Below are 12,971 nucleotides of genomic sequence, written 5' to 3'. Positions count from 1 at the left end.
AACACACACCTGCAGCTCTCCCTTGGAGGTTCCTGGAGGGTTGGAACTGTGCCGTCCCTCATTGGCTGACTTTACGTCACAGAGTGGGATTGGGTCAGTGAGACAGCTGACCCCACCCCACTCTGATGATGTGTCACTGACTGACACTCTGCCCTGGGTGCTTCAGGGCAGAGGCAATGACTGAGGCTACCCCTCCTCACTGAGGGGGAGGGCCTGGCAGACTTTTGCTGAGCTGAGGAGGTCACACCCACAGGAGCTGTAGCCTCCTCAGCCCAGCAAATTTCAGCTCAGGTACCCAGTAGCCTGCACAAATAGCGCATGTCTAGCTCCCTGCTGCATGACCTGAAAATGAAGAGTCTCTCTCAGGCTGACTTTTGCTCTGCCTGACAGACACTCTTCTTGAGGGACAAAAGGCGAGGGGGTGTGCCCCCCCCATCCCCGAAGGACTGGTCACGACTGGTCATGATTTCTTTTACTTTAAACCCTAGCCTACAAAAAGTACAAATCAAGGATAGTCTTCACCTCACTCAAGAAAGTGCCACAAGGAAGATGGTCCATCAAATCAACTCAATTGACAGTGGTCTGAGCATCCTCACTTCCTAGGAGAATGGTCATCATCGTTGTCAGCCACTGAGAGCCAATGCAAATGGATTTATGCGCACTTTGAGAGGTTTAGCCATGGTGAAGCTATGCTTCTACTTTATTTACGCCTTGGGATGCCAACCATAAACTAAATGGTATCTGGGGAGAAAGAGATCCAAAGGGATTGTGATAAAATTAATTTCACTGCACTCCCTTCACGTGGGAAGCCTAAATCCTTCTGGTTTTCCCCAAAGCCTGTGCTGGTGTGTGTACGTCCCTACAAACCTGGCCTAAATCTAACTGCAGATCATTCACAACCCATGAGACTTTTCAGATTTTCATCATTTCTTCCAGAGATGACCAAGAGGGAAACCATGAAGCATATTTCCTGGGTGGAATCACCAGACCCTTAAAAGGAGTGACGTTTTGTTTATACTGACCATTTTTTAAGGTTGCTGTATTTCAGATTGCCTTGCTGCAGTAAGGGCCTGATATGTAGAGTGTGACAGACTTAGCACTCTGTCACAAACACGATGGAGTACCCTGTCCACCAAACCGTTGGTCTACCCACTTGCTTTAGAGACTTGAAGATTTCCGTTGATGGGACCTCTGTTGCCTACATCCACAGAATGTTTCCTATGATGATAGGATCGAAAAGGACCCATCAGAGAACAACATTACACTGTCCATCCTATTTACAGTGGAAGATGGGACAAGAAGGCCACAGCACACAGAATGTAAAGTCCAAAAGTAAAGCAAGGTTAGATATTCCTGATGTCGTTCTGTAGGTTAGAAGAAGTATGAAGTTGAAACGAGTCTCAGATCCTGTTTGCAGATGGTGTCTTTATTTGTAGGTGTTAGAAATCATTGAGTCATCATGGAGATACAGCCAACACGTGTTTCGTCACACAGGTGACTTCACCAAGGCTGTAATACAGTAATGGAAGCAAACATTGGATATATATGTGTGTTTTAGAATTTGGTGTGAACCCCAGAAACAGGTAACCAGTGGTACGAGCTTGTGTAAGTGAGTAATTAGTGAACATGGCTGGATAAGTGAGTAGTGGTTGGGACCCAAATTATGAAGCATCAAAATACAAAGTAAATCACTGTGGTCATGTGGATAGTGTTGAAAACAATGGTGTTGGAAAGCTTATACCTTAAGCACTATGTAGGTAGAAACAGTACTATCTAGCAATTGGTTTGCAGGTGGGAGAGTAGTGCAGGACTAAGACAAACCAGGAGGAGAAAGTGAGTAGAAAGTTCAAAGAGAGGGGAGATACGTTTATGCACATGATGGGAAAACAGAGAGGTAACAAGGGCGGGGGGCCCCAGAGGGCATATAAAAGTAACTCATACCTGGGGCAGCTGGCCGATGTGGGTAAGTGGAGATGCTAAGTAGCAAAGTAGCTCAGTGGTCAGTTGAGTGGGCTGGAAAGAGAGTAAAAGAGATGTTACCTCTCTGTTTTCCCACCATGTGCATAAACGTATCTCCCCTCTCTTTGAACTTTCTACTCACTTTCTCCTCCTGGTTTGTCTTAGTCCTGCACTACTCTCCCACCTGCATACCAATTGCTAGATAGTACTGTTTCTACCTACATAGTGCTTAAGGTATAAGCTTTCCAACACCATTGTTTTCAACACTATCCACATGACCACGGTGATTTACTTTGTATTTTGATGCTTCATAATTTGGGTCCCAACCACTACTCACTTATCCAGCCATGTTCACTAATTACTCACTTACACAAGCTCGTACCACTGGTTACCTGTTTCTGGGGTTCACACCAAATTCTAAAACACACATATATATCCAATGTTTGCTTCCATTACTGTATTACAGCCTTGATGAAGTCACCTGTGTGACGAAACACGTGTTGGCTGTATCTCCATGATGACTCAATGATTTCTAACACCTACAAATAAAGACACCATCTGCAAACAGGATCTGAGACTCGTTTCAACTTCATACTTCTTCTAACCTACAGAACGACATCAGGAATATCTATCCTTGCTTTACTTTTGGACTTTACATTCTGTGTGCTGTGGCCTTCTTGTCCCATGTTGTCCTAGGGTACTCCTAGTACCCGTTTTGGTGCCTACTGGGTAGTAAGGCACTGGACCGTCTTGCACCGGATTTTGCTCGCACTTCTTTACTTTATAAAAACTATTTGTATACTGCTTAGAGGTGCGGCGCCTCTCACCCTTACTACCCTTATTTCTCTTTTCCTATTTACAGTGGACACTGTAATGTTTTTTCTATCCACGACAACAGGAAACACCTGGCAGAGAGAGACAGAAAACAAAAACAATAATGACCCCACACCCAGGGAGACAACTCCCAGGGTATGGGGGGCATTATTTCTTTGTTTTTCACAAACAAACTCCTGTTTTGGGAGTTTGTTTCTGAAAAACAAAAACTTTGGAAAAGTGTGATGGATGGCTGTCAAAGGCAGGAACTGCCATGATGTCGTTTCCTCACAAGGTACGGAGATGATCTCTGGGCTGGTAGTCATCTCTAAATTTGATGGTCAGTAGTCTGTCATGCTGGTGGAAGACATTACCTCTTCTTCCCTGAGAGATGTAATACTGCCCACCAAGCCCTAAATCAGGCCATGAGTCCTGTACACTAGGGCACCACCTGCCTTAGAGGCCTAGCCTGTGGCCTTACACTACTATATTGTGATTGCCAACCTGCCTGTTCTCCCATCCATAGCAGCCAAGCCTTCCAGGCTACTGTCTGTCTCAGAGCACGGGCAGAGACTGCCGCATCGTAGCCAGCAACCACTGTGCAGACATTCATCAAGGTCCTGCACAGCCTTCAGCCCTACCATACTCCTCAGCTTTCTATGACAGCCGCACATAATTCTTGCCGGCTGTGGCATGCTTTTTTCTCCTAAAGTTAGGGAATAGCAAAAGGAGCTTCATAGTGTGATGCATTTAGTTGGAAGGTATTGTGCAGTGCAAAGATTCTGTATATTTTTCTTATCGCAAATGACACAGCAAATCTTAATAGTAAACTCATCTACGTGCAACATTGAAGTGCTGAACTGTTAAGTGAGATAACTCAGCCCACAAACATCCAACACAAGGGCAAAGAACTCTGCCAGTCTCCCCTAAGATTTACTTATCGTCACTCATATCTTTTTTCTTTCCTACCTCAGGTTTGCAGGCACTGAGTAGTCCAAGCACCCCCATTGAGGACAGCCAGTGAGAAACTCCTACTTACCAGTCGACTTTTCAGCCAAACACTAAACCCCAGCTACACCTACATTCTGAGCACTGAAAACACAGGGGAGAGGACATTATAAAGTAAATAGGTTGTATGTCAGAATATTATATACCAAAATATCATCTGCCAGAACTATTGTGTTCAAAATATAAATTACAAAATTATTGTCCTATTGGGTAAAGGTTTGCTATTGTTAACTTCTATGGGAAGATATTCGAACTATAATATTCTGGGGCCATATCATGCACACTCTAATTTTATGAGAAGGACGTATGTATGAGCTTTGATTTGTGAGGTAATCAGTAGGTATGAAGACTCTTTGATAACTTGTTGGTCAATTTTGTAATTGTTAAGAAATTGACTCATCATAGTTGGTGTTCTACCAAATACATTATTTAATAAAGAGAGGACGTTAAATGAGCATATTCATTGTAAACTTGACAAGTGTTGCTATGTGATATCTAGTTTTTGCACAATGCTTTAAAAGCACAAGGTCGCTTCACTTGTGCAACATGAGTGCTTACCAGAGAATACTGTAAAATGCCTTATTGCAAAAGAGGTTTCACAGTTGTCTTCAGAACATATATTTGACATTCCTGTGACAATCAAAGATAATATAATGATAGGTTGGACAACATAATTCCTTTCTATCTCGGCTCAAAACCTTGAGATTGACTGACCTGTTCTGAATGCCAAAGCGATCATTTTTCACCCCAAAGTAAATGGCGCCTATCACCAATGACAGCACAATAGTGGCAAAAATCTGAAGAGGAATAAAATATGTTACTAGTGAAATCAGTGGGGCAAATAACTTTTTACAGTACTATTTTCCAGAATGTATGCATTAATGGTTATGTTTTACATTTCTTACAGGACCTCTTTCAATATTACTTCACTTTTTCCGCCATAGGGAAATATGCGTTTATCCTAGGTTCCACCTAAAACACAATCCGAACCCTTTTTTTAGGTTTGGTTATGGACAACTTTATCCTTCTTCCAAAACTCATGTGATAGCGAACAAAAGAGTACAGAGCATTTTTGATTTGCACAGTTATACATCTTTAATTATGATTTGCATTGGCGAGGGCGCTAAAAAATAGCCCTCTCGGAATTTGTGTCAGAGGAGTACTACAGAGCTTCGGAAACAAACACAACTGCTCATAGGAAGCAGGGATGATGTGTTCTTGGAGGTGCGTTACTAGGTAGTACTACAAGAAATGAAACAGCAGTCGCCATTTTAGATTAGAGCATAAAAGGAAGCCGAAAACAGTGAATGTCTCCCTTCACAAACAATTACCACATTTCAAACTGAGCTTAGGAGTCAGAGAAATAGTTTGTCCAAGCGAACCTGGAGCAATTTTGTGTTTGGGTGGAAAGCAATGCTTTCCTAGCAGGACTGAAAGTATTATTTATAAGTCCTTACTAAAACAACAGAATGCTGAGAGCTCCATTGGAGAAAATGAAATGCCTCAGTGCTAATAAGCCTTCTGTCCCAACATTCCAATGTTTGTCTTTCTGTATCTCCTTTTTTAATCTAGAACGTTCTACCCTGAGTGGGTGGAATGCTCTATTAGCTTTAAAGCCCTTCTGCCTTGGGCTATACCTGTTATTAAAGGCCCTCTCCCTTATTATAGGCCCTCGCCTGTGGCTTGGGCCCTTTACAGGGGTTAAGGGCCCTGAACAAAATGTATAGCCTTTGTCAGAGGGCTATAAGGCCATATTATGAAAGCCTAAGAAGGCGTGCCACAACATCCTGCCCAGGTGAACTTGGTGGTAGAGGAATCAATGACTAGATTATGAACATATCCTTTTCATGTTACGCAGATCTCTTTAGATGGGAGCAGAATACAAATGTATCTCAAACTGTTTCTACTATTATAATAATATACGTAAGTTCAGTGCTTAATTTGTTAAAAAAGAAGTACCAGGATTTTTGCAAGAAGGCCTTTGCAGCTTGCACAGCGCCATGCCCCTACCATGCTGCCAATGATAGTAACAACACAACTACTAACCATCACACTCCTACAAGTGTGACAATTCGGACTATTCCAGTCCCCCAAAGCTAAGTAGCAGGTAATAGTCGTTTTAATGCATATTGAATTAATAATAAACTGTTGTTGTGGTCTTCCTGAATTAGCCAGACAGCACTACCTTGTGGCAGGCTGTCACAAAAGCCTGTGTTGATAATTAAGTGCTGGTGCTGAGCGCAAGAAACCATCGGCTCAAATGAAGCGCTGCCTAAGTTAGTCCATATGCTTGCTCGTCCAACAAGAGAAGTGTTCCAGAAAAGCAATTTAGCAGTGGCAAATGGCAAATGTTTTGGGAGGTTTATAAGGATGCTGTATAATTCTTAGAGTAGATCACAAGAATACCAGCTCTTTTTAATCACACCTTTTTCTGTGTCGTTAGGTTGTTGACAAACTAGTCACTGTACATGTGCAGTCTGAATGATCTACCTGCCTAAATGACCCTGCAAAATTATGCATGCCAGGGAATACTTTTTCTTCACCTTCACCTTTCACAAACCTGGAATCCTCCTAGGACTTTGAGCCAGATGTACAATGGGGTTTTGTGGTCGCAATCCATCTCATTGGTAACATTACAGAATCTGCAAACACAAAAATCCTTCTGCATATTTATTAACCCCATTTTGTGATTCACAAAGCTCTGGGCTGCAAGTATCACTGTGCACAGAAACAATGCACCATGCACAAACCACTGAAGAATTGAGATTTGTGGATAATAGTGTTGTGTAGCCATTTTAGCTATAGTTTTAGACACGTTATTTTAGCAAACTAGGCCTGCCGCTATGCACTTTAACCTAGACATGTTTTATTCTAGCTCTGTTATATTGTTTTAACAATAGCCACATTTGGGGTCTTGTTTTATTTTTTCTATCTAGCTGTTCTTCGCCTAGGTCAGCACTACGTTCTTAAACAAGACATTTCTTTCACTCTGTACTTTTCTCAAGGCTGTAGTAAGATAGGTTGCCAGCAAAAGTGGTACACTTTGTCTCCAATGTTCACAGAAACATACACACTCTTACGTGGGGATCCTTTCTTGGAACATCAGCTGTTTTATTATAAAAACACTACTTTGACCCATGTACGTTAGAGGGAGATTCCAGCCAGATGACCACGACTGTACGCTGATTGCTTCGCTGCAGCTGCTTATGCAGACTGCAGGCCTCTTGCTCAGGTATGAGGGATGATGTCTCCCCAGGGGTACCTGAAGGGCAGAATTAGAGCTTAGCATGCTGTGCTCTAACATAGCCCAGCTATCCTTAACGATCTTAGTGACAGTATGGTAGCGTTATTTTTATTTTTCACTCTCCTTGTCACAATTTTAATCCTATTGTGCTTCATCATCCTAGTTATTGCAGTACATGCTTTGTTATCTAAGATCCAGTTACTTCAATAAAACCTTATTGAACTATACTCTTCCTCTGATTGTCCTTGCATATGTGAGACTAATGTAACTGAGAGAAACGGATGAGATCTGAGTGACCATGATTTCCCAGAGGAGTCAATTGTGTCATGCGCCCCGGTTGCCCAATTATCCCTGCTCTTGGGTGGAGATGAGGCACTGCTAGTTAGCCGGAGCAAAACCCAGATTAGGCCAACAGGTGTACCTGTAGTGGGTTTAGACTCAGTCCCCCACAGCGCAAGTGATTCTGCCGCCCAAATCCAGTAGTCTCATTAGGATAATGAGAACCTACGTGACAATAGGAAATACATGAAAAGCAAGCAAGCTGAACAAGACAAGACAGGAAGGTTGTCGGCATGGCTAATAAAACAAGAGCCCAGGGGCATGCCGGATGGGAACAGAGAAGTGATGCACTCATAGGAAGAAATACATTTGCTTTCCATTGGATAGTATTCTAAAGTATATGGGAAATAAGACATTCCATTCATCTGACTCACGGTGATATGGTGAGGCAAAAGGCTTTTGTGATCAAAGTAAGTGAACTGTGGCCTTGCTATTGAATAGATCATTTACCAGGTCTTTGAGATAAGCGAATGAAATCAACTTGTAAATCACAACTGCTTGAAACAGGGTGGCCTGGCGATAGCTCAAGAATAAACCAAGAGTAGTTAGTCAAGGACAGCAGTTAGTGGAGATCAGTAGAAGAGGCAGGATTTGAGATACTTTCCAAACAAGAGGTGATTTACAAGTAAGTAAGAAGTGACTGGAAGTGCATTCTGGGATCTGACAATGGAACAAGAGAATGCAGTGCCAACAAGATGAGAATGTTTGAGCCTGGGGTACCACTAAAACATTGCATTGGGCAAAAGGAGGGTCCTGAGTGGGGTGATATTTGCAGAATAGATGGAGAAAGATTTATGGCAAAGGCATTTGAAAGTAACATGTTGGTACCAGATAATGCTACTTGGGGAAATGTCTACATAAATCTAGAATAAATTGAACTACAGTGTTTTGAAGTATTTACAACTTAGTCTTCAATTATTTTAATAAACCTAAGTACAAAGTTTACATAAATTCAATCAAGAAGTGATGCACTATACTTTTCCTAGAAGACGAGGGAAGAAGAAGTAAGTTTTGTTTGATGTCAGGAGGTAGAAGGAAATGAGGCACTCATGAGGTCTTCAGAGAAAGCCCAGCATCAACTATAAAACCAAGATTTCAAACTGATGTGACTTGTTGGAGTAGACTCCCCATTCCAAACAGCCACCAGTCATCTGTTCATGTGTTGATGGCGGTCACTAAAAATAAACATGTCTGCCTTGTTGTATTGAATTAGAGAGGATTAGAGTTTATCTTTGCTACAATTGCTGACAGGTAGTTTTTGTAGTTCTTCTGGGCAGCTGATTTATTTACATCCAGGTGCATGATAAATTGTGTGTAATCCACATATGAGAAGAAAAGAAAAACGAAAAAAACACATATTTGAAACAAACACTCCCCTCCCCCATGGTTGGTCCAATAAGAGCTCTATTTTCATAGGTATACCACTAGTAAGTGTTATGGTTGTTTCTTGTCTTGCTAAGGAATTAAGATGGTCGAAGGGGAGGCAAATCAATGAGAGCCCTCTTTGTTGGTAGCCGAGATAGTAAGGCCAGTCATTGGCTTGCAGGGTGTTAGGTAGGTGTCGATGTTAATCAGGCCTTTCCAGTTGGGTGGGGGTGGGATCACTTGTCGAGTGATTCCCTTCTGTGTGGGGGTCATCCAACAAGCTGTCCCATGCATTGGCCATGTCCAAGGGGCGCTTCCCTCACTTGGTGTCCCTAAGGAGATTGTCAACACAACTGCACAATTGCCACGTGGGACTAATTCGAGTAGAGCTATGGCCAAAGAGTTCCCAGAGCTTGGTAGTTAGGTAGCAGCAATTCAAATAAACAAATTAATGGCAGCTGGTTTCATGATTTTTGGTGGATACACAAACACATGAGCTCGACTCAAGCAAGAGAATAAATCATTCAAATGAAAAAACAAATGCCAATTGTATTCGAACATAGTACAATATTCAAAGGTGTGATCAAAGTGAATTAAAAAGCGCAGGCGATTGTATAGCACATAGTCACCCCTTTCAAATGTTTTTTGGCACTGCGGAAAGATGCATCGAGTTGCCCAGCTTAATGCAGGAATAAGCAGTAGGGGGTAAACACATAGGGCCAAATGTACTAACTATTCACGCAGTGAGGAGCAGCAGCCAAAGCTGCTGCGCTGTGTGGTGTGAAATGGAGCAAGCATTAACGGGGCCACATTTACCAAGAGATGTGCTGTAGTTCGCTTCCTCTGCGGTGCCCCATCTCAGGCTGCCTTGCGCCACACACAAACACACACAAACTCTTGAAACATAGCACAATGGTGTGTGAGTGACGGCTAGCATAGTTCCGGACTCGAAAGGTATCCTACCAGACAAAATACTGTTTAGACAGTTTGAAACGTTTCTAAGTTTGTATGTGTGCTGTACAGTACAGTCTACAAGCAAGGTTGGAAAAGTTTGGAAGAAATAAAATGTTTTTCAACGTTACACCTACCATGTGGAGATGTAAATGACCCGAAGAAGCGCAAAGTAGTGGATAATTTTAAATTAGGGCTGCTTTCCAGTGCTAAACAACTTTTGCTCTGGAAAGCAACTTTCAATTCAACACATGTGCCAGTTGCATTACTTTTGTGATGCACACTCAGTGCAAAGTGTTAGGAAATCGGGGCCTTTGTATATCAAACACCCATTGTTCCATGTAGGGAAGATTCACTGTAGACCTGTCCATAAAACTAAACACTCATAAATCTGAAAATTAAAGTGAATGTAAAGCGAAGCATTGAACTGTTAATGTGACACCACTTTCCAGACTATTGCTATTACATTGATCAACACTTCCTGCATCTAAATTCGAGTAAAGATAACAAGAGAAATAGACTTTGGTTTACCTGAGCTAAAGACACTTGAGGGTTGCGAATCATGTTTTTGAAAGAGCGATCAAACACCCATCGGAGCTGGTGACAGAAGTTAGTTTTGTATTTGGCCTTTTTGTAAACAAAAATTACGTTCACTTTTTTATTCTCCGAAGAAAGCCTGTCCAGCTCCCTTCGCGTCTCTTGGTATTGGGGGGTCTGGGTGTAATGCGTAGCCAGCTTCTCCACCACAGTGACGTTGCCACCGACATGTTCTTCGATGGTGGGTGGTCCTGCAAAAGTGTCAGGATGCTTCTTGCCGTCGTGGGAAGTACCTTAAATGGATTCATAAAAACGCTGCATTTTAGACTGAAAAAATTAGGAATCATAAGATTAAAACATCGAATTACTTAGTTCCATAAGGGCTGTCATACAGTTTAACCATCATACAATTTAGCTGCTTCAGTTACTTAATGTGCACATCGCACGTGTAAAAGGCCTATACATAAACGCAGCACTTAGTTTGTGGAAAAGTAAGTGAAGATCCCAAAGTGTGTATTATTAACCGTATGCCATTGAAGCCAAGCGCCAGGGTTCCCCAGTACCAAGGCTACCATGCCTTGACTGCACCCCATTTTTGTTTCTGGTACTACAATTCTTTATTTCACTCTTCCGTGTTCTTTATCATCCCTGCTTTCTTCCTTTGTTACTTTTTTTCCCAATATATTTCCACTTCTTTCTGCCTTTCAGTCTTTCTCTCTCTTGTCCAGGTGATAATGACAAATAAATCCCTTTCCTCAAAAACGGAGTGCCTTGTGGTATAATTTAGCACTGCATACATGCACTAGATGCTTTAATGTGAAGGAAATGCGCTCAGGAATACCAGATCCACGGCAGATTTACAAGACAACAACTGCTACATAAATTACACCCAAAAACGTTCGTTTATGGCAAATTTATCTTATGTGGATATCCTGAAAATCTGGTGTTGATCTGACCCCCCTGGACTTGAGAAAATATGGAAGCGTCTGCTTTAGTTCTATGTGCTTGTTGAGGGCTAACAATATACTTTTGTGGAAGATACCTTTACAGGATAACGAAGCATCCCAGATGTGGGACAGTCCTGGTTTTTCCTCATCTGTGCTGGCAAGTCTCACTAAATTCAGCACATTTAGAGAGAGTCGACTGCCACAGTGTGATGCAAGCTTTTATGTGTTTCAATGGAGGGTTAGTGACCAGCCTTTCCAGAAATCAATTTACTTAACACAAATGATCTTCGGTGTGAAAGTAGCATTGACTGTATTACCCCTAGTGCCTGGTTGTCTGTGCTTTCTATGTTGGTGGGTGCTGTCTTTTCAATCATTCTGTGCCCCTTATTGATGTGACATTGTAGCCCTTCTACACTGTTTGTGAAATTTCAGTTTTTGGTTTTAAAAATCTGGCCACCCTATACACTAGACCACATTAGTTTGTAGTCAGATGCTCTGTAAGGAAGAGATCTGTTTTGCACCCTTAGTGCAACAGGGCCCATGTCATGAAAATGTTCGCTCGTGCATGAGGCAGCTGGGCGGCTGCTTTTATGCAACTGCTCTGTTTAAAATGGATTTTTTGAGTTAGTGGTTGAGCTGTGGACAACCGAGCTCACAGTGAGCAGTGGTTGCCTCTCTGTTTCTAAACTGTGCTGTCTACTGTTCTTGCACCAACTTGGAGAAATTCTGAGTAACATGTGTGCCCTTTAGACAGTGCTGTCACTTAAAAACAGAGAAACAGTGGTGTCCATGAAACTCACACCTCCCAACCCCAAAAGGAGCTCACTTCCTGAAAGACACCGCCCCCAATCCAGTTGGACGAACAGTAATGTGGCGGGCACCGCAATGAAACCGTTTACAGTTCTGTTGTTTGCGCATAGGGCAATTCCCAGTTCCAACAGGTCTCCCAAAATACCACAGTTGAAACTGAAATGTGCATACCTTTTCACAGACGTGATGCAAAATGATGGGGTACCCTTGCAGAATGTGGAGAGAGGCCCCCTGAACCTCCCATACTTCACAGATAGTGATTGGCCTTGTACTGAATGAGGCCCCTTGAAGGATTGAGGGGCCCAAATGAAGGATTGAGGGCCCCCCACAGCAGAGGCTGCATGGGCCTGTGTCACGCTCCTGCGCCCCTTTCAGGGCGCATCTCTAGTTGCAGAACATTGATTTGTCCTGGTGGCTCTTTCCCACTGTTTGTTGAGGGCTGCAAATGTAATGGTTAATACAAGCATGTTTCTTCAAAAAAAGCATTGTTTATTACTTACAATTATGTTCAATGCAATTCAACTAATGTATTAAGAAACATGGCTCCATTTGAATACATGGATATAATGCAATGCATTGAACAAAAATGGAAGAAATAACATTTTTTATTTATTGACGATCATACTTGGAGTAATTAATGCTGTGAGGCCAGAGACACGCCCTCAAAGGAGCGTGTAGACCACAATTTCCTATTTAAGATCTGAAGCTGAAGGAACAGTTGGAGTCTGCACACAAGCATGCAGTACAGCACGATCAAGTGCATATCAAAAGTAGGCGTAGGCATAACTCGCCTAAATTAGTAAGAGTTACTTAAAATTCTGTGAGATAACATGGAGTTACGCAAGAAGAATTCTGTATTTAGCACTATTTTCGTAGTGCAAAAATGCCTCCTTGCATCCCAAATGGATGTAAGGATGCATTTTGCAATACAAAAATAGCTGTAACTGCACAAGCATGAATAACAGCATGAGCAGCCTTTCACGCTCGCTAATGTGCAC

General features: G+C 42.3%; 1 protein-coding gene across 1 annotated transcript in view; it reads right to left on the bottom strand.

Moving 5' to 3' along the window:
• LOC138254106 (broad substrate specificity ATP-binding cassette transporter ABCG2-like) overlaps positions 1 to 12,971 on the bottom strand; it is a 319,412-nt gene that overhangs the window by 80,704 nt on the left and 225,737 nt on the right. Inside the window, exons 11-12 of the mRNA XM_069205808.1 lie at positions 10,211 to 10,489; positions 4,495 to 4,577 (exon numbers count right to left, since the gene is read on the bottom strand). Of these exons, the coding sequence (XP_069061909.1) occupies positions 4,495 to 4,577; positions 10,211 to 10,489 (362 nt within the window). The remainder of the gene's footprint in view (positions 1 to 4,494; positions 4,578 to 10,210; positions 10,490 to 12,971) is intronic.

The sequence above is a fragment of the Pleurodeles waltl genome, chromosome 1_2 (genome assembly GCF_031143425.1).
Source record: "Pleurodeles waltl isolate 20211129_DDA chromosome 1_2, aPleWal1.hap1.20221129, whole genome shotgun sequence".
Taxonomy (NCBI): Eukaryota; Metazoa; Chordata; class Amphibia; order Caudata; family Salamandridae; genus Pleurodeles; species Pleurodeles waltl.
The sequence above is the reverse complement of the archived record's forward strand: the minus strand, read 5'-3'. Positions and strand labels throughout refer to the sequence as shown.